This window comes from Tripterygium wilfordii, chromosome 17, assembly GCF_013401445.1.
Source record: "Tripterygium wilfordii isolate XIE 37 chromosome 17, ASM1340144v1, whole genome shotgun sequence".
NCBI classification, from domain to species: domain Eukaryota; kingdom Viridiplantae; phylum Streptophyta; class Magnoliopsida; order Celastrales; family Celastraceae; genus Tripterygium; species Tripterygium wilfordii.
Window position 1 is genome coordinate 1,861,014 of NC_052248.1, and position 21,403 is coordinate 1,882,416.

The 21,403-nt window shown below is 37.8% G+C and overlaps 4 protein-coding genes across 5 annotated transcripts; 1 reads left to right on the forward strand and 3 right to left on the reverse strand.

Annotated features, from left to right (window-relative positions):
* Window positions 1–147: 147 nt before the first annotated feature.
* On the reverse strand, window positions 148–7,895 carry LOC119981667 (NKAP family protein-like). Its single transcript, XM_038824750.1, has 2 exons — window positions 6,324–7,895; window positions 148–662 (listed from the first exon to the last, which is right to left on the reverse strand). Exon 1 carries the CDS (start codon window positions 7,855–7,857, stop codon window positions 6,331–6,333), a length of 1,527 nt encoding a protein of 508 aa, XP_038680678.1. The 5' UTR covers window positions 7,858–7,895; the 3' UTR covers window positions 148–662; window positions 6,324–6,330.
* A 2,290-nt stretch (window positions 7,896–10,185) lies between these two features.
* LOC119982953 lies at window positions 10,186–12,153 on the reverse strand. The gene is made up of 5 exons (XM_038826564.1): window positions 12,026–12,153; window positions 11,866–11,932; window positions 11,132–11,260; window positions 10,776–10,997; window positions 10,186–10,598 (listed from the first exon to the last, which is right to left on the reverse strand). Exons 1-5 carry the CDS (start codon window positions 12,112–12,114, stop codon window positions 10,458–10,460), a joined length of 648 nt encoding a protein of 215 aa, XP_038682492.1. The 5' UTR covers window positions 12,115–12,153; the 3' UTR covers window positions 10,186–10,457.
* A 1,651-nt stretch (window positions 12,154–13,804) lies between these two features.
* Window positions 13,805–15,541, forward strand: LOC119982188 (GDSL esterase/lipase At1g33811). Its single transcript, XM_038825427.1, has 5 exons — window positions 13,805–14,312; window positions 14,383–14,507; window positions 14,606–14,854; window positions 14,955–15,213; window positions 15,287–15,541. Exons 1-5 carry the CDS (start codon window positions 14,063–14,065, stop codon window positions 15,505–15,507), a joined length of 1,104 nt encoding a protein of 367 aa, XP_038681355.1. The 5' UTR covers window positions 13,805–14,062; the 3' UTR covers window positions 15,508–15,541.
* Window positions 15,542–15,633: 92 nt separating this feature from the next.
* On the reverse strand, window positions 15,634–19,803 carry LOC119982186 (GDSL esterase/lipase At1g71691-like). 2 transcript variants are annotated; one of them, XM_038825426.1, is made up of 6 exons: window positions 19,239–19,803; window positions 17,649–17,864; window positions 17,154–17,275; window positions 16,494–16,733; window positions 16,110–16,359; window positions 15,634–16,002 (listed from the first exon to the last, which is right to left on the reverse strand). In XM_038825426.1, exons 2-6 carry the CDS (start codon window positions 17,809–17,811, stop codon window positions 15,776–15,778), a joined length of 1,002 nt encoding a protein of 333 aa, XP_038681354.1. In that variant the 5' UTR covers window positions 17,812–17,864; window positions 19,239–19,803; the 3' UTR covers window positions 15,634–15,775. The 2 variants fall into 2 exon arrangements, with proteins under 2 accessions (XP_038681354.1, XP_038681353.1); XM_038825425.1 differs by lacking the exon at window positions 19,239–19,803 and having other exon boundaries at window positions 17,649–19,210.
* Window positions 19,804–21,403: the final 1,600 nt, after the last annotated feature.

The window sequence follows — 21,403 nt, forward strand, 5'->3', positions numbered from 1 at the left end:
CCATCCGAAAATGACCACATTTCAAACCAAGGCAGCAGCGAAATATGTAGCAATCAGCTCATATCCGAAGCCCAAACAAGAAGTAAAGCAGCTATTCTCACCTCAATAGATTTCATTTTCATTTTTGGCATTGACAACCTCAAATGGTTAGCAGGAAAGCAGGGCTTCAATTAATAAGAAGCATGCAAGAGTGTCCTTAAAGAACAGAAGATGTCAAGATCGTTGTCAACAACAGCCAGGCAGTTCAATTACCTGCGCCTTTGTACATCTATCATGATGCACTAGACTAGACAGTCTCTCTATAACTAAAATGTACTTACCGAAGTTATTCACAACCAAAGAACATGGGGAAAAAAAATGCTGGCCCTTGCACAGTATCTCTAGACCAGCATCCACCGTCAATTTTTTGCAGTTCCCAACGTGGCCTACAACTCACCGAAGTTTAACTTTAAAGCAGTGTTCATCTTGGCCCAACCATTGGATCAAAAATAGAATCATCACTTCATCAGGGAGACGAGGAGTTCATCAGGGAGAAGAGAAGAGTTCGCCTAATACATAAAGTTGCATTTGACCCTTCTGCCAATTTTATGAGAATGCCAACGAGCTGACAGCAACCAGACTTGTAACACACTTGGAACGATGAGAATACTTGACCAACCATCCTGTGTGTAAAGACCAATAAAAGATGTTAATTAGTTTAAATGCATCACAGAAAGATGCTCGTATGCTACCTATCAAATGTTAATAAAGCATCATCAGCATAATACCACTAATCAAATATATGGATTGAGTCCATGCTGTCATGTCAAACAATTACTATCAAACGCACCAACCGTATCTACCTGATCTCAAGAAAAGTGTAAATACAAGAACTTCCAAGCGCGCACAAGCAGAAGGAAATAGAAAGAGGGTCCCCCCCCCCCCCCACCCAATTGCTAATCAAAAGAATGAGCCAATGCTGTTCTGATAATGAAGGCACCACAACCGGTACAGTTTAGATTATTTTAGCACAGTAACAGCAAAAACTGAGCACCAAGATATTACTGTTAGTCTAGCCGTTCTACTGCTCAAGGGAGTTTTCATTCCAAGACCAAGAGAACTTCAGAACATCCTCATAACTATTTTTCAATAGAATAGTTCAAAAATAGTAATAAGAACTACATAACCCAACAGCACAAGAACTAAGCAGTCTTGAGAAAATTGATATCATAGCAAAGCCAAGATGTTAATTACTTCTATACACATAAGAATCCAACAATACATCACATGCACTAAGACTTTTAAGTTTAAACATCTGTCATATAACCATCAACCATTCAATATTTGGATGTTTCACCTTCCATGTGAACTTACATAAAACCATGATTATGAAATGCAAAGCATTTAAGAATAATTAAGAAGTATTTCAGGCATGTTATAAGATTCAAATAAGTTGTATAGTTCAAGAACTTATAACATCGTAATAAAAATATTCATAAGATTCAACAGAAACTCCTTTTCAGCTAATCATTTTCAGAGTAATTCAGCCATCTTATAAATCCAAATCTCATACTATACCAAAAAGTGAAACATGAACACAAGAACAATCGAGAATGGAACCCATAAAGAGTTATTTCATTGAGAATTGTCAACAGGGTGTCAAAACTGCAATCCCTTATAGTTCCCCATAAGCTAACAACACCAACAATAACAACACACAATAGTAACACAATATGGCCCTATAACAACCAACAAGAGTTCAATTCATCATTGCAGCCTCAATACGACAATTCAACAGCTCCTTCTGAATCTATAAGTAATATAAGATGGGAGGCATGTCAGTGTATTTGCGGGCGAGTTCCTCTTGATTTTTATACTCACGCGGTTTGGCTTTGTGTGTACCTTGGTTTATGGGACCCGCATTCTCTTCTTTTCCTGGTGTTGGCATGTGACTGGGATTTTTGTGTGCTGTTTCATGGGTCCCACGTATATTAACGTTGTGCACTGCCAGTTCAACCAAGAGATTCATGCATGGGAGACACCTGTTATTGCTGAATTCATAAGATTGACACGTGTTGCTACTTTCAATTCTTCCACCATATCCTGCCAAACCTCTCACCTCTCTTTCGATCTCATAGCCAGACCACCGCCATCACCATCCCTCCTCCGCCAGTCACAATAGCGTCTCCCGTCGGTGCCAGCCAAGGCCATGTTCAGTATGGCCATCTTTTGTTTATGGTTTTCTGCAGGTGCATTATTGGATCCTAGAGACTTCGTTTCTCCCATTTGTCGTGATGATGAAGCTGGTGCAGATAGTTGAACCCTCTAGTGTTTTCTTTATCGGTTCTCTTTTCTCCAACTTATCAATACTTTTTTGCTCTAAATGGGCTCCTCGATTTCTATTGGACCTTGCACCAGAAACTTGGGTTTCTTGGATTCTTAACTGGTGTTTTCTTTTCTGGCTCTGATTTTTTGCAGGTAAATTATTGGATCTGGACACTTGGTTTCTTCCATTTATGGTTTGAAGAAGCCGCAGATGGTTGATTCTTCAAGCATTATCTTTTTGGCTCCTTTTTTTTCCATACTTATCAAGACTTATTCGCTCTAAATGGACTCCCACTTCTTCTTCTCCAACAATGTCATCAAACTTTCTTGGGGGCCAACTATGCTTGGATCCAGCAGAAGGAAACCCAGCAACAACAACGTGGGTTACTCTAATTCTCGATTGGTGTTTTCTATCATGGATCTGATTTACTGGTGGTTTATTGGTTCCTGAAGATATGGTTTCTTCCATTTGTGGTGATGAAGAAGCTGCGGATTGTTGACTCTTCGAGTATTTTGCTTTTGGCTTCTCTTCTTCCAACTTATAACGACTTCTCTTCTTCCACCACATCTCCCGAAGGCTGTTTCCACTATTCTTTCTTCTTGCAGTGATTCAAATTGGCGCACTAGATCTGCCACCTGACATATCTACGAACTTTTATGTACAGGTATGATACTTCTTAAAACCCGCATAGGAAAATTTTGTCTTTAGAACCTACTTTTTTTTTTCCCAGCTGTACAGCTTATCTTTGGCATGTAAGCATTGTCTTCTCTATTCCAAAGATTGTATGTTACAACGGAACCAATCAACCAGATAAATTTAGCGACTTTTATTCTACCGTATACAAGCTCACATCTACAACAAAATTGCCTTGGATGATTCTTTTTTCCGCTGATCTTAGCATATTTACAAGGTTTTTTTTGTTGCCATGATTCAAAATGGTTCATTTATATGGTACTTTCTTACCAGTAGTTCTTGCCTACTAAATTTATGAAGGCCTTTTCCTTTTGCTTTTGAAAGAATTTATGGTGGTTTCTAAACGTGAATGATAAAATGTTGTCTACTTACTGGTACGAAGGCCTGATAAAGAACCCATTGTCTATAGGTCCTTTTCTCATCAGAATCTTGCTTCTTTCTTCGATGGCGTCAGTCTACAAAAACTGTGGTTAGTTTAGCGAATTAATGTTCTACGTTATTTCTACTGCTTCGAATTTTGCTTATGTGTCATATAACAATGTTTATTCCATAAAATTTTTAGATATTGCAACACATGAAAGCAAGTGGGAAGGAGCATTCGATGCCCTATCAAGTGATACCAAGGTATAGGGCTTTGGAAGCAAAAAAAATTTCCAGATAGTTTTTGGAATTCTGTTTACGTTTTCGTGCCAATAAAATCAAAGATTAAAATAATGACACTCCAAAAGCCCACCTCTCCCTCTCCACCATGATAAAAGAACTTTCAGAGGGAAGTCATTTTAATTTTTGAATGATTGTTGAAATGTGGTGTTGACATCTTTAACCCATATATCTTTAGAGCCAGTCGGTGTTTGCACTCATCGGGAAGACACATGTTAGTTTCTTCATGTTATAGGGCTCAATTTAGTTGTTGGGAAGACACATGCTAGAAACTACAAACTCACAAAGTCTATATGTTTAAATATTTTTCAGGCAACTGTCGAGGAAGGTATTGTAGTTGTTGGTGGGTGTATGATACTGGGAATTGCATCAAAGGTGATGGCATAATGCCGAGGGAAAAGTAAGCGCTATATCATCTTTATTCTTTGTTAGCTATATCATTTGATAATTTTGGCTCCAATAAAATCTGGATCTTAATTTTGCATCCTGTGAATACAGTAGTACTACTATAGTACCATATTTGCGGCATCAATTATCAAGTTTTCTTTCACAAGTAAATGCGTTGCTTTTGATAGTTAGTTACTTTTCTTAGGCAATTGAACTCATGGTATGCAGGTATTCGTTCGACAGCCATTGAGGTCCAAATGTCCAATCACCATATGTGGCTTAGGATGTGAATCTTCGGATTCTTAGCATTTGGGGTTCTAATATTAAGGTAAGAATTTTTTCATTGTTTTTACTCACTGTGTTTTCACCTATATGTTTTGTTTCTTGCTGATATGTTTATATTTTTCCTTTAAATTTTTTAAGCCTGTAAATCATTCAAAAATTTAGATTAGTTTTTTGGATAATTATATATATAGAAATGGTTTGTTCTTTTTGGTGTAGAGTGAAGGCTCTGAAAGAGATGGTATAGTGATTAATGAAGATTGGGAAGGATCCATGCGGCAGATAAAGGAATTGAAGGGTGTCAAGTACTAATAGGAAAGGTATTTGAGAGCAATGTTTCATTGCAATAAAAAATTGTTTTAATTATTTTTGTTACATCTTGATTATTCCTTTTGGCTTATCTGCTGACCTTTTGTTTCTTAGTCTAGCCATATGGTGAAAAATATTTATATAGTGTTGTGTGAACTACGATTTTTCTCTGTTTTATTTTTAGAAAGTTTGCTTAAAATAAATGTTGTGGCTAATGATATTTGTAATTATTTTTTAAAATTCTAGCATCTGATTTACTACAATATCTGAATAAAAAGTTAAATCAAATTTATGTACTTATGTTTTATACGCAAATTGTCATTTCAGATATTCTGTCTCATGGTATCCTGCTTTAGTCCCATTACAGAACTTTATTAGGTTAGCTATGCACTTTACATGTTTCTAACGATTCACTTATTGTTGTCTTCTTAGAAACTAATATCAATGACTCATGGGGGACTTCGGTATGGTTGAACGAGGAATTGGATAATTGGATTTGTCAATTTATAATGCATCTCATCTTACATCTACCAAGCAATAACAGGTAATTATTATCCTACTGAATTATGTATAACTATTGTAATTGAAGGAATGTGGATTTTACTCAGTGATACAAGGCCAGTGTGAAGTTATGATCTTTTGGCCGACTTACATTTTTTTGCAGAAAGAAGCTAATGACTGAATTTCATTCATGAAGAAACTTTAGTAACATTTATGTGAGTATCTTGATGAAAAGTCCAAACACGGAAACACCAACAAAGTATGACTTTCGAGGGACCAAAGTGGGTTTCGTGTTGGGTGTTCACATGAGCTGCATTGTTATTTTAGTTAATAGCTTATACCTTTTTAATGTAGGATATGATTCTAATGTTGGATATGGGTGCAATGTTTTGACAATACTAATATGAAGATGTTTTGCTATTCTAGGACTATTACTTAGCACCATCATTGCAGAAGCTTATTATTAAAGCATTTTATATGTAATTTTTAATTCATTATTGACAGTTTATTAAAATACTATACATATCATTCTTCCAACTGCAAACAAACACAATGCTACCATCTTTAAGTGTTACTGGATCAAACCATCAAGTAGACACAAACTTCGCAATCTTTCTCACCAGAAGACTATATACATATGTCGTAAATTTTTAAATTCTTTTCCATGCAGGACAATAATAACAAATCTTGAAACATACATCTTCTCACCAACAAATACTCCAACAAAACTAATACAGAAGAAATTCACCCGCGCGAAGCGCGCGGGTGAAGAGCTCGTTATAATTCATAATATCAGTATACGAACAGTCTCTCATAAAAACACTTTCAAAACACAACATAAAAATTAAATCCCTGAGACCCATTGAGCCATTTTTTACCAAATGGCTCGTTGATTAATTTTGTTTCCAATCATGTATCTTTCTCCATTTCTCGTTTTGCAACCACCAAATTTTTAGCCTGGTTAGTTTTAACTATAACAGTGTATTAAGATTACACAAACCCTTAGCCCATCATGCACATGCCAAAAGCTTCACAGTATAAAAAAATAAACAAAGAACTGAATCTTATGGCACTCTAAAAAGAACCAATTCAAACGAGGCGATGTCATTCAATCAAAAACATCCTAGGAAACATTAGGCCAGAAGTGCATACGATAGCATAACAATACAGGAAACATTATACATACATCATTGTCAAGGATCAACACAATCTTTTGCACCAAAAGGATCATGAGTAGGACCAACATCCTGCCCAATATGGCGTTGAACCAACCGCTGTAAATCAGACATAACCTTCTGCTCGCGTTTTGCCTTCTCTTCGTAGTTAAACATAGCCAATGCACGCTTGTCTTCAGCACTGTAAACCTGATTTTCTTTCCTGATACGAATGGCATTCATCCTTTGATGCCTACTACCACTCATCACATATCCAAGAGTCTCGAACTTCTGAATCTCCTCTGCAGAAAGACCCACTTCACCTCTCCGTGGAATACGCTTCCCTTGCTGCACATACTGGGCAATGGCATCACCTTCTCCTGGTCTAAGTGCGCCACCATAACTGATATGCCCGTCAGCTCTCGGCAGCGGCATTGGCCCAACCACAGGCTCATTTTCCAAGGTGGGCTTCTTCCTGGACTCAATCATCTCCTTAAATTGCAATGCCTCGGCATCAAGTTCAACCTTCATTGCCTCCTCTGCCATCAACTTACTCTTAGCATCAGCATCAGAAGCAGAACTTTCATCACTCTCTGTCTCAGACCTTTTGTTTTTCTTGCTCCTTTTAGACGAGCTCGAAGAACGCTTCAGTGTTTTCAGCTTTGCAGGGTCATCTCCAGAACCCTCCGAATCACTCTTTTCGCCAGCACTCTCATCTGAATCATATCTATTCTTCCTCCTTCTGCTCCTTTTATTACTTCTATGACTGCTGCGTCGCCTGTTACTACTTTTCCTTGATTTCTTTTTTCTTCTCTCTCTGTCGGAATCATCCGATTCACTTTCGCTCTTAGTCTCGGTATCCGATCCACTATCAGTATAAGATGATGATTTCCTACTTCTACGCTTAGCCCTCGAACTCCTCCTCTTCTTTGATCGTGAATCATCCTCAGACTCGCTCTCCGATTCACTGCTCTCTGAACCGCCAGATTCAGAATCGGCCTTTCCCTTCCTGCTATTCACCTTTTCTTTCCCCTTCTCTCTCTCACTCGAATCGCTCTTTCTGGCATCATCCCATCCGAACTTCTCCAAAATCTCGTCAGGTTTTTCTTCTTCTAGTTCATCGTTTTCATTCCTTGGCGGACTCGGTGTGAGGTTCCATATGCAATACTTCATCGATTTCCGCATCCTCTGCCTCTTGAGCCTCCTGCGCTCCTCCAAACTCAATCCTTTCAATTCCTCGTCAGATTCCGAATCGGAACGCCTCCCACGGTCCAGATAAGAACGGTTTCTCCCGAATCTCTTAGGAAGAGAATTTAGGGTCTCGCCGTACCTGAAACCAGGGCCTGGACTCGGGCTTCTTCTTCTAGGGCTAGAGTATCTGGGCGAGCGCGAGCGATAGCGGCGATCCGTCTCTCGGCGGTCTTCATAGTCATCGTAAGAGGGGCTTCTGCGCCGATGACGGCGGTAGTCCGGGGATCCCTCGGATTCAGGGTTGTAGCGGCCGTTTTCGCGATCGATCCGGCGTGGTTTGTCGGGAATCACGACGGTCGACGCTGGACGTCCCATTAGATACAGAGGTTTATGATGATTGACCTAGTCGAATTCTGGATATTATCGTCGAAGGCTCTAGATAACTCTTATGGGTAATTTCCAAAATTTAAAATGGGCCGCTAACTAAGCCCAGGATCAAATGGATCAAATCAAACCGCTCAGGGGAAATTTCCATTGGGCCTAATCCATGAATCCATCAATAAAGGCCTGAGGCAGTCTTATGGACCCAATCTAAATTTACACGTTGGTTCAAACTCCAAACCCACATTGTATTTCAAATATTTTGAAGCGTTAGCACTAAGGGTTACAAACTCTGTTGAACATAAGTCATATATTCGAAATCAGGGTACGAACATAAATTTTTTGTTCTGTTTAAAATTTGATCCGGATCCAAACACATAAATCTTGTCCATTTTAGTTATCTATACCCTAAATTGGATTAAGTTATTATCCGATTTACTTGTATGAGTTTAAACCAATCAAGGTGTGGTCATTAAGTACGTCCAAAATCCAAGTCGAGTTAGGGTTCAGATGTTTAAATATTTCTTAAATATGTGATGTTATTCGACCTGAAACCGATTTTTTGCCACCCCTAATTAGCACCAATCAATGTCACCCAAATAAACTATACGATCTCCAAACATGAAAAAATCGTTCAAAATGTTGTAAAAACATCTCACTAGATGCAACATACTTTTCAAATAAGATTGAACTTAAAGCATGAGTCCCTGCTTGCAAGGAATTCAAACTATAAATACATATATATATAACGTGTTAGGTGTTTACAAAGCTTATGTCCAACTACCATAACATCTTACCATACTCATCTAATTTCATATAAATTAAGTACCCATAAGTGCTCGTCGGTTATCTTTCTTTTGGCCTATAATTTTTTACATAATAAACCTAGAACGTAATTAAACAAGTACTAGTAAAACTCGATTCTCACTAGGAATAATATCCTTATGAACACGCGTTAGGCTCATATCGAATTGCAATCGACAAACGTTGCATGATGTCTAGGTCGGTTAAAAAAAAGAAACAATTCGTAAATATGGTATCTTTTAATGTTATTAGTTGATGGTTTCTAATACTCACAAACATGAGGAGCACATATGCACAATTTACTTGTAGAATTTGTGAACAATACCTAGAGAGCAACGAAGAAACCCACAAAATTGAGGCTTGAGAAACAAGTGATGACATAAATGGATTTGTAGGTGTGAAGGGTGTGACTTAGAAATAATAAAGTTGCAATTACTTTGGGTTAATCTCTTCCCCTACAAGTGAAAGATAAGAAAAGTGAAGAAGACATGGCACCAAGATAGCATGAGTTTTGTCTAGAAAGGGATTGATCAGACTATGTAAACCCTAATTAAGGTACAGTAATGTACAAGGGACACCCTTTTAGATTTAACCCCCATGAACCTCAAATTGTTTCCAACTTTTTCACCTAACAAATTAGGACCAAAACCCAGCAAGCAGAGCCACTTTCTTCTCTCAATGGGGTGGCTTCGCTCACTCGTCTCTCCATTGAAGAAGTTCTGGGATCGTCTTCACTCTGCCCACCAAAAGCGTAAATCCCATCCTGTCCACTCCTTTTTCTTATTAATCTAACGTGTTGTCTGTGTATATTTGTGACTGTAAGAGCAATTCTAAATTGCAGGGACAGGGATATATATTTTGTACAAAGATGTGGAGTCATGTCCGTGTGAAGATGTTCATGTTCTGTGGTCGATTCTGGTTGAATCACATTCGCCGCAGAAATGATGCAGCAGCCAGTCTCCCCCCGGAAATATTTCTCGGATGTTTGGTACAGCTTCTCCCATGAGCTTATAAGCTCCAAAATAAGCTGCACCAAACAGGCTAAATTAATATTCTATGTACACATATATGATCTGCATACAACAAGTACCAATAAATGGCCCCTCTGTCTCAAGTCGTCGTCTTCTTCTTCTTCTGTGTAAGTACAACGTTGATACTTGCCACTCTTGGCTTCATGTATAACAATTACAGCCATGGATGGTTTGGTTTAAGGAAGTATCTACACCATTAGACAGACTCCAATCATTTTCTTTCTTCTGCCATGTTTTCACTATCCATGTATTGCACATTTTTATCACAAAACAAAAATATTAGGGATCTCAGGAACTCATTTTGTCCCCTTAATTGATGTAAGTGTAGCGACCCACAAAACCTAGTGATTGAATAAGAGAGTGGCATGTCAGTCACTGAGATGACTGGCGGAAGAGCTCTTATTTCCTTGCATAGGGGGAAAGGCCCATGGGTTGTGGGTGAAACAGGATGAGATCCAAAACTTGAAAATACTTTCAACAATGAATATCAAGTAAAAAATCCTGTCTTTTATTTACACCTTATCACACTCGAGCTCACCCAACTGCGGAAGAGAAACAAACGACACGGATATCACACCAACCAATGTGTCATGTATCCACAATCAACACTACTTTACTTACAACATCCCCAAACTGATCACAAAATCGGAAAAGAAGCAAAAAATTTACACTCTCACTGTACATTTGAACTACAGAAGGAAAGGACATACTTGAATCACAGGTGGCATCAACAAGGATAATAACTAGAACCATAATGCTTCATTCAGGAGATCCTCCTCGCCAATGTCCCCATTCACTCATCCCACATTCTGAGAGAAATTTATGATAATCTGGTTCCAGTTTGTTGTAATCATGGAGCACCTCCTCGAAGGAATCTTGATCTCGATTGTTTGAAAGACTCTGAATATCAGTAAAATTAGTCAGCATTTTGAGTGAAAAGTAAGTGAACATTGCAATATCTGTTAATACATTGGTTTTTCATTTCATCATCTGAGCACGGAGGAAAAGAAGAGATAATTCAGATGTTAATGTTCATAGAAATTATCACAATTCACAATCATGGAACCGAATGCTTACACTGGAATGTGGTGTTGCTTCAGAATCTAGACCGTCTGGTTCACTTGTGTCAGCGAGAGCAGATTTCCATCGTCTCCTTTTCATACCACAATGCTCATTTGATTCTAGAATGTCTTGCTTTCCAAAATCTCCAATAAATTTACTGTAAAAGGCACCAACTATGCATCTAAAGCAAAATGCTAAAAGAGGAACCAGAACAAGAAAATAGCCGGAGGATTTACCCTGATAATAGAATGGACAAAAGAAGAAGCCTGTTTAGATCACTACTACTATTGATGAAGTCATTGTAGTAAAACAAGTGCAACGTTATATCAATATCAAATTATTCTAGGAAATACCAAAACAAATGCGCTTACATGAGGTAAATTATAGGAAGGTATCATGACAAGAAATCTTTGATTAAAAAATCCATGGAAGATAGTCATGGAACCTTGATGTCTTCCTTGTAAATCAGATATAGGTAAACTGCTCTTCTTGGTAAGGCACTGGTTAAAATAACAAGTTTCAAACACTATCAGAGGCAAAGAATTCACACATAATTGCCTGAAATCGAAGTATGAAGTCATATAAATGTTAATAATTTTCATAAAATCATCAAAACACGCTCAAATGACACGCCATAGATCTTCTTCTTCTTCTTTTGATAAGTGAGTATTGCATTAAAAGAAAAATATGTACAATTATACGAGGGGGCATACCCCAAGATCAAAGTCCGGAAGAAGTCTCCCAATAATAACCAAAAGAAACCCCACAAAATCCCAATAATCTCTATATCCCGAAGGAGATACAAAAGAACCAACAAATCCCAAAAGGAATAACAAAGGAACCCCATAGATCATTATAGTGCAACTGATAAAATCAGACAATATATCAAACATCTTTTGTGCATAAAGTTGAAAACTTTCCTCAGTTGATCTGCATATCAAATGTTCAATTCATCATGGAATATAACCTTAAAAAATCCATCAAAAATTGATAAATTACAAAAACCAGACTCACTTCTTGTCATACCAGCTCTTTATCTCTCAAAATTTTCCCCAGCAACCAAACAGAGATCACTAAAACATTAAGAGAGAGATACTAATGGTACCTCCGCAAGGACTCTGAGATGCTTTTTGAAAGAACTCTTACTGTTGATCCAAGATTCTGAACAGCAACTGAAACAAAGCGAAACAGTAAGTGCATTAGGCACCAAAGAAACCCAACAATCTGATGATTATATTAACCAATCACCATTACATCTAAACAACCTATCAATTGGGATTGTTCTTGCTGTTGCTGGGTTTGGAAGAACTTTTGCGAGCGACGGGTTTCCATTGAGGCTTAGCTTCACCTCCATCACACATACTCTCTCACATTTGCTTTTTGTTTTTTTTCCTTTTCCAAAATTGAAAATTATGAACTATATATAACTTGGGTCGGGCCAGCCCCACCATGAACAAAAACTTTCCTAAACAGCCGGGTTTAAAATGAATTTGAGCCTAAATTTTATACAAAGCCCGGTCCATGAACAAAAACTTTCCTAAGCCCTTCTTTTACCGGACCGGGCCAAGTGACTAATGATGAATTCTTGTTAAAATGAGTTATTTATTTGGGGTTATTTTATTAGGGTCTGTTTGGTTGAGTTTTCTAAAATTGCTCTCAAAACAAAATGAAACTATAATTTTTTTAACAGGGAGGGTGGATTCGAATGTTAATCGTCAGGATGATACACACCATCTTTATCATTTCAACTGGTGATTCGGGTGTGAAACTAGTTAATTATTAATGACAAAAGTTTCAAAAAGTTACATATTAAATCAATTGAGAGTAGGTCGGGTATGCTATGCACCGGACTATCAACCATTTTGGTGTAACGAACCATTATTTTTTTTTTATAAAAAATATAAATAATTTTGACCGTTGGATCAAAAAATAATGGTTTGATGCACCGTTCACCAGACCGACCCTCGATCCGCTTTAAAAGATCATTATATTCCAACATAAAAATATTACTCATTTACTTGATTACCTATTAATATAGTTCCATTTATGATATATTACAATTTTGGAGAAGCAATAACTCAGATGATATTGAATATCTCCAAAACTTGGAAAGATATCCTATATGCATGCAATCAATGTTGCATACACTAAAACTCCTATAACAAGAAAACAAAAGTATTATCATGCTATATACAGTGCATATAATAATAAGTAGAAACCAAAAGTGTTGCAGTGATATCTTTGCATTATAGTATTGAGCTTGTTTAATATTCCTACAGATGCAGATGAACTGAAATGGTGCCCGAAGCAGGAGAAATTTGTTCTTTGTCAAAGGAAAAGATTAAAGCCCCACCTTTGAATTAGTTGGGATGAAGTAACTTGAACTCTAGGTTGATGACTTGTCAGTTAAACGATTTAATGAAATTTTTGGTAATTAAAAGAGTTGGAAGGGTCCAACTAGGTCATGGAATATCCAAACGTTTCAATTTAATAAACAAAAGTTCGAATTTGTTTCAGTCGGATAACTCAGACATGTTTTCCAGCTTTCGGACAGTCAAATCACTTACTTGAAGGGCCTTACATGGTGAAATGCCTTGTGTGAAGAGAATAGTAGACTATTGCATTTCATGGGTGTTAGGCCTGTGTTATATCGAATGGGTGACACCACCATTGTCATTCATGGTTTAGGCACATAAAGGAGGTACTGCTACTGGGCCCCCCCCCAACCCTCTTGAATTTATTGTTTCTTTTAGTTATTAGGTGTTCACATTTATTTGTTTTCAATACTTCAGATACCATTTTAGGCATATTCGAAGTTGGTTTGTTATATGTGGATGTTCAACAAAACAAACAACTAATAGTTTAGTCGGTGAATATCTTTCAGTTAAATCATATAGACTTTGGCCCAAATTAGGTAGGAAATTTATGTGCATGTGTGCTTGACAGTTCGCATGTTTGCTTGACAGTTCAAGTTTAGATTTCTATCGGGTGTCCTAAAGATAAACTCATATGGTATCGTTCTCGATTACTAAAAAAATGTCGATGTTCAACCCAAAGAAACTCTTTCTATCATATTCCTCCCAACCCTCATGTCACGGGACACTAATTTGCATCACCGCTGCTGCAGCATCACAAACTCAAAAGTCTCCATGTCCCATACCCTCTCATGAGCCTTTCTCACAAAAATTCACAAGCTCAAAGCCTCAGCACATGAGTCACATAAATTCTATAACCAACCCCCTAAGTTGACAGCCACTATAAATGTGGATTCAAATTGGGGTTGCTTTCACTCAAAATTCAGAATGAGTTTCAGTAACTTGGTTTTATCTGTTTTTCTGCTGGTGTTATGGTCTGCTAGCACCAAGGGTTGCGCTCAGCGACAGGCGGCGCAAGGGCCGTGCTTCTTCATCTTTGGTGATTCGTTGGTTGACAACGGAAACAACAACCGGATGATTACACTTTCTAGGGCTAATTACAGGCCTTACGGCATTGATTTCCCAGGGGGTGTCACTGGCCGGTTCACCAACGGTCGGACTTATGTCGATGCACTAGGTAAATTCTCTTACTCAATACATAACTGTTGCATTGATGTGTGAAACATGTATCCTTGTCCACTTCGCAGCACAACTTCTGGGATTCCGAAACTACATTCCACCCTATGCCAGAGCTCGCGGCCGTGCATCAATGAGGGGAGTGAATTATGCATCAGGAGCAGCTGGCATTATAGATGAAACTGGAAACAATCTGGTATATATGAAATATGAAGTCAAAAAACTCAAAACTCAAAACCCAGAATTTGTTTTTGCTTCTTAGACGATGATTTGTTGTGGATTTCGATTTTACAGGGCGATCATGCTTCCATGAACCAGCAAGTAGCAAACTTTGGCAATACTGTTCTTGAAATGAGGAGGTTCTTCAGAGGAGATACTAATGCACTCAACAATTATCTAAGCAAATGTATCTTCTATTCCGGAATGGGAAGTAATGACTATCTGAACAATTATTTCATGCCATCCTTCTACACAAGCAGCTCAGATTACAATACAACAGCTTTTTCTGCAAAACTTCTTCAGGATTACACCCGCCAACTAACTGTAAGTTGTGGACGATTTTCGAACCTTCTTGTTTCCAACCAACAGCCTGAATTTCTTCAATTTCAGTATAGTTTTGAAATCTAAGTTGAATGTTTCGCAGCAATTGTATAGCTTGGGAGCTCGGAAAGTGATTATAACAGCAGTTGGCCAAATTGGTTGCATACCTTATCAGCTTGCGCGATATCATGGCAATGGCAGCCGGTGCAATGAAGAAATCAACAAGGCGATCAGCCTCTTCAATTCGGGGCTTCGAAACCTGGTCGACAGTGCTAATAGTGGTCAATTGGCTGGAGCAAAGTTTGTGTACCTAGATTTTTATCAGAGCACCAAAGATATAGTTCAAAATGGGTCTGCATATGGTAATCTACTGCATATACTTATGTTCATACATATATACATACATCTGTAACGTGCATATATCTGTATATGCAGGATTTGAAGTGGTAGACAAGGGATGCTGTGGAGTGGGAAGGAACAATGGGCAGATAACTTGTCTTCCCATGCAACAACCATGTCAAGATCGCCGGAAGTACTTGTTCTGGGATGCATTCCATCCAACAGAGGTGGCAAATATTATGCTTGCTAAAACAACATACAGCACCCAATCTCCATACACTTACCCTATTAATATACAACAACTGGCAATGCTGTAATGTGATTCCAACTTAATTTCTTTAATTTTCTCTAATCACTGTAACTTGCAACCTGCAGTATTTAATTTGCTCTAATAAAGAATATTCTCTGAGTTGAGTATGTATATATAGTTGAACAATGTGATATAAGCCAAACACAAGAACTGATCTTTCATTTCATAAAAGTTCACCGCTCAAACAATACCAAAGTCAGACACACAATGACTAGAGAGACGAGCAACGTTATTGCATAAAACAAGGCAACCTTCTAGGTTACGTAGTTATTTGTCTAGGAATCATAACTTGCCAGCTGTTCTATGTTCATGGGATACACAATGCTTTGGTCTCCATTGAATGCCTTCCTTGCCATCAAAATGTTCACAGCTGCTGTTGGGTGGAATGCATCCCAGAATATGTACTGTTCTCTGCTTGGACATGGTGTTTGGAATGGAAGGCATGTAATTTGTCCTCTGTTTCTCCCAATGCCACAGCACCCACGATTCACCACACTAAATCCTACATAAAAATATATCAACATTCATTTCGATTACCGAAAACAAGTAGGAGATAGAAATAGGCAATGCCAAATTCAATCAAAGTTTAACAACTGTGGCAATGCCTACCATACTGTTCTCCATTGGTGATAAGGTCTTCAAACAATCGAGCAATGTCAATGTATGTGAATTTTGCACCAGGAAGATTGGTGTTGAAGTTGTTGATCATAGCCTTGACATTTGCATTGAAAGGTAGAACAAGCTGGTTAACTTCTTCATTGCAAATCCCAGCTGTGCTCTGAGACAATATGCTTGGTATGCATCCCATTCTTCCTAATCCTGGAATCACAAACTTTCTTGCACCAAGGTTGTATAGGGACTGCAAAAAAAATTTCAAAAAAGAAAAGAAAAAAAAAGAATGAACTTGGATTTCTAGCAATTTCTTTGGGATGTAGGGCCATAAATATAATTGGGTATTAATTTAAGGTCAAATTTAAAGGATATCATATGTACCCTGAGTTGCCTTGAATATTGTTGAACCAGAAGATCAGCATATTGTTGTGCATTATACTGATTCTTAGTGTTGTAGTTGGGCATAAGGTAGTTGTTCAAGTAGTCATTGCTGCCCATACCAACAAAGAATATCGACCGTCCGATTGACTGAGCCAGATCAACTGCCCTAAGATTACCTGTTATTTGATCAACTGTGTTCTGAAAGTTCCTGATCTGCTCATCAAATGGTATGCGACCCACCTGATCAAGAACCACAGTACAAAATTAGGATCATTACTTATTACTTTGCAGTCCTTCTGTTGTCCAACCAACTAGGACTGCATGCAGATGCTTCTTGTGAAAAAAAATGTGCCATCATTTAATACTTAATAGCTTATTTATTACACCCATTTAAGGCACTGCAGAATAACACATAACCTTTTCTTTCATTCAAAAAAGAATTAAAAAATTGAAATAAAGCTCGGCTTAACCTTAAGGGAAAAAAAAAACATCAATGGTACAAAGAAATGTAGCATCTGATGAATAGGCAGAGTAGCTAATAGGTGTTAGGTGATTACTGATTAGTTTCATGCATTATTGCCATACATGAAGTAAGTTGATAAAAACTAATGCCTATATAGATACATATAACTCCAGATATTAGCAAGTAATGGGCCTTACAAAATTTCTTCCTGTGATATCAAGGATTCCAGCAGCAGCTGAGGCATAGTTTACTCCATGAAGCACTTGGTCTCCTGATGCTTCATTGTATGCAGGGATGAGTGGAAGTCCAAGTAATTCAGCTGCATGCAGCAGGGTTCATTAACAACAGTCAATAGGAACAAGAAAAACAATTATGAAATCAGAGTTATAACAAGGGATTTTTTTAGAAAAATAGGGTCATTGGATTCCTTTCCCTGGCATACAGCTTGACAAATAATTAGCATGGCAAGACTAGCTTTTCTATTGAACTGCAAAAAAGAATTGATGAACTAGATATATATATATATATATACACCATCTAAAACAGAGGATCTTATATATATCATGCATGAAATGCACATTAGTTGCGAAGCAATATTTAAGGTCAAAATTAATTTATCTTTCACCATCTAAAATAGAGGATCATATATAGCCAGACACAAACAAGCATACAAAGTAAGAGAGAAAATATACCTATTTCATCAACCATGGTGTAACCATTGGAGAAGCGACCAGTGGGGCCGCCATTGAAGTCAATACCATAAGGGAAATAATTTGCCTTGGCAAAGGAAGGAAGGTTGTTGTTATTTCCATTGTCAATGAGTGAGTCCCCAAATATGAACAATGCAGGCACCATTTCTCTCCTCCTCACACCACCTTGTCCAGGCCCAAATGGATCTACAATTTGAGCTGAAGCCACCAAGAAAAACGTAAGGAAGAAATGTAAAACGAAGGTGGCCATTAGAGAGGCACCCAGACAGATACTGATAGGAAGAGAAAAGCACAAGCAAGAAATATTAATGAAACTTGAATAAGTGTGAAAAAGGAGAGGTTTTTAATAGTGGAGAGGAAGGTGGGTGGTTGAGTTTGTAGTAAATGAATTCATCTGTTCTCTACCTTGTAGTAATTACACTCAACATTGATCACTGCATTGTAGGCATTTCCTCTTTATACTTGATTCACAGCTTGGCCACTCTATGGGTGAGGGGCCTGAAGTGGATTTTTCCTGTAGTGTACTTAGTGTTGATTTTTACCCTTGGATTGACTCAAATCTCAAAAAGAGTACAAGTTTTAACATTTGAAATTGTCCATTTCTCTCAAATAGACTACAAATTCATTACATTAAGTGTGTGTGTACACTAGAAGCTCCCCCAACCCCCACTCTACCTCTTCTTTTTTGGTAACAAGGGAATCTTATTCAGAGTCACATTAATTTACACTTCTTAATGTGGAAACTAGCCAAAATTAGGAGATTAATCATTTGTTTGCCTTCTGATTCAAGTGAAGAAAGCAGATATATATGTGTTACTCTTTGAATAATTCATAATTCTAATTATAATTTGTTGGTTTCCCCATCTAATTGTGACAAATGGGTGGTCAAATATTTAACGTCTTCAAATTAATTGCTAGCTAGCTCGTACTAACAAGTTCAGTCAATACTTAATAACCCAGTTCACAGTAAATTAATTAAAATTTTCAATTCTTATGGTCATGTGAATTTCATGAGATTATGCCTGAACTCAGCACAGACATAGTTAAGCATAAAATCCCTTTATATCCTGATGCCAAGCCGGTCAAGCAGAAAGAACGGAGAATTAGGCCCGAATGGTTAGCCTAAATGCTCCTGAGTAGACTTTCTTATTGGGCCTTGCTGTGGTAGAACCTAGTGAACCAGGTTGACTACTTCAATGCAAAAAAAAAAAAAAAAAAAAACCACTGTACACTACTGTATTTCTTATGCTATTCCCTTTCTCAAGTTCTGCATGATGTTTTCTTATGCATACAAATACAAGACACAAACATAAAATTTTGACCCCATGTACCAAGCAAGTAACCATAGATATTGGATTCAATGCAATTTCAGAAGCGAATTTAAAAAATTAAATAGGGTCATACTTTGATTTGAGTTCAGATATTCAAATGCTGATAAAATTGCAAGCAATGGGTTAGAAGAATTAATTTCCCTACAACAATTACACAGAACTAGAAGTATGTGCATTGGAAAAGGATTGACTTTTACCATAAAAAACTCAGGGACAGAGATAAAAGACAACACGCAAAAACCTGTTAGGATGTAGGAATGGGAATGAGCCAATTGAAGCCGCAATGAGTGACAGCAGCATTAAGATCATGGAGTAGATATCCATCCAATTCTCAATCTCTTTGAGAGCCCAACAAGGTAAGCAATCCAAAGGTACACAAGGTCATTAAATTTGATCTTCTTTTTGCCAAAATTTGGCATTCCCAATATAGCCCGTATATGTTCGATGATTGTCTTCAATCGGGTGCATCATGCATGCGTTCATCATGCTTTTGGCTTTTGCCGGCGTAAATATTACTATCATAGAGGAATATGACCCACCCATCCATTAAGGCTGTCTGCAGATGATCTTAGTTTAGCCCTTGAAGCGTATCCTGAGTCCTGACTTGCCCTAAGCCTAGTTACTGAAACAGATGTTACCAATTAAGTTCGTAAACGCATCGATCAAAGAGGGTTTTCGTTGCGGATAAGAATCACTGCTTGACCATCGTAGTAGCTGGGAGAGGTGACGCTGGACAGCTCCTCTTTGCCGCTGCAGGTACGACGTCGAAGACAGGTCCATCGCGGAGAGAAGCACCGGCCATCGGCTGCTCAATTGGCAGTGAAGCATAGGTTACAAAAGAAATGGGCCTCCCACGAAGTTGGTTGCAGACTTGCAGTGGGCCGATCCTGTATTTCGAAAATGACCAACAGCCTGGCCCATGTCATAGTCGGATGGGCTCTTTAAGTCTTTGGACTAGCAATAGTTTGGCCCATGACTTTGTTAAAAAGGCCGGTGAATGTTTGGGAGTTGGGACTAACAAGTACCAAATTGGGCTCAACCCAGGATATGGGCCAGCCGAAAAGGTGTTCAGTAACTTATAAGCTCAAGCTTTTGAGCTTGGATTGGGCCCATTGAAACATACATTCTTTAGAGTAGACCCACAACTATACTCCGGTGGGCAATCATGTACCAGTTAAGGGTGGCAAAAAATCAGTTGCATGCTAGTTCTGGGCAAGACAACAGTACATGTTTATGAAATATTTACATGTCCGGACCCTAACTCGGATTGGATTTCGGACATACTTAATTGATTAAACCGGATTGGTTTAAATCTGAACAAGTAAATCGGACAACAATCTAATCCTAATTAAGGTCCGGACAAGTAAATCAGACAAGATTATGTGTTTGAATCTGGACCTGATTTTTAAACTGGACAAAAATTTTGTGTTTAGATCCAAATTTCTGACATATAACTTACGTTCAAATTTGATTTAATTTGGGTCGAACAAATTTGGTCATCCAAACTGGACAGAATTTTGCCACCTCTATGATCAAGATGAATAGATGATGCATACCAGGTGTGGGTATATACATATAATATAGTGAATTGAGTTAATTAGCTTAGGGTGGTTAACTAATTAACTAGGTTCTTGATCGTACCAAGTTGGGTTAAAAAGCCACTTTCTTTAATCCGACATTAGTGTTTGGGGTGAGCTGTTTGTTTTATTAATTAACTAATTAATTATAATAATTATTATTATCATAAATAAAAGTGATCATTTCACGAGAATCAATCTTAATTTGTTGGGTTCTCAGGTTCCCCTTTGTATTAATTAATAAGTGTAATTAGACGGCTTTGGAATCAGAATCTAATTGAAATTTATAATGCTTTTGCGACCAACTTGGTGCTTCAATGACACTTTAATTAATGCCAAACTACATATTTATAGGGAGAAGATCCAAAATGGCCCCTCTACTTTTAGTTGTTAAAAATAAACCATTATACTATGCGAACCGAAACATTTAAGCCCTTGTCATCCATAACTATTAACTTGGATGATGACATGGCATAAGAATTGTGAAGTAGATTTTATTTTAAAAAAAAACGTGGAAAATGAATTGGTAGTGTAAAATGAAAAAACTCAAATCACTCTCTGAAAGTTCAAAACCCTAAATCACTCTCTCTTCCAAATCGCGCTTCTGCATTCATAAATAGCAAGCCTGCTTCGACACCTGCTTCTTCCCCTACTGGTATGCACCCTTGATGTGTAGTCATTGTGTTTTCTAAGTCTTTTTCTCTCTTGAAGGCCGTTGTGCAGAAAACTCTGGAGGTTGAGGTGACTACAGGACAATGCAGAAGAGCAAAGAAGAGAGTGTTGGCTGAGTTGATGGGATATTGTGCGGAGGAGTATGGACAGCTTATAG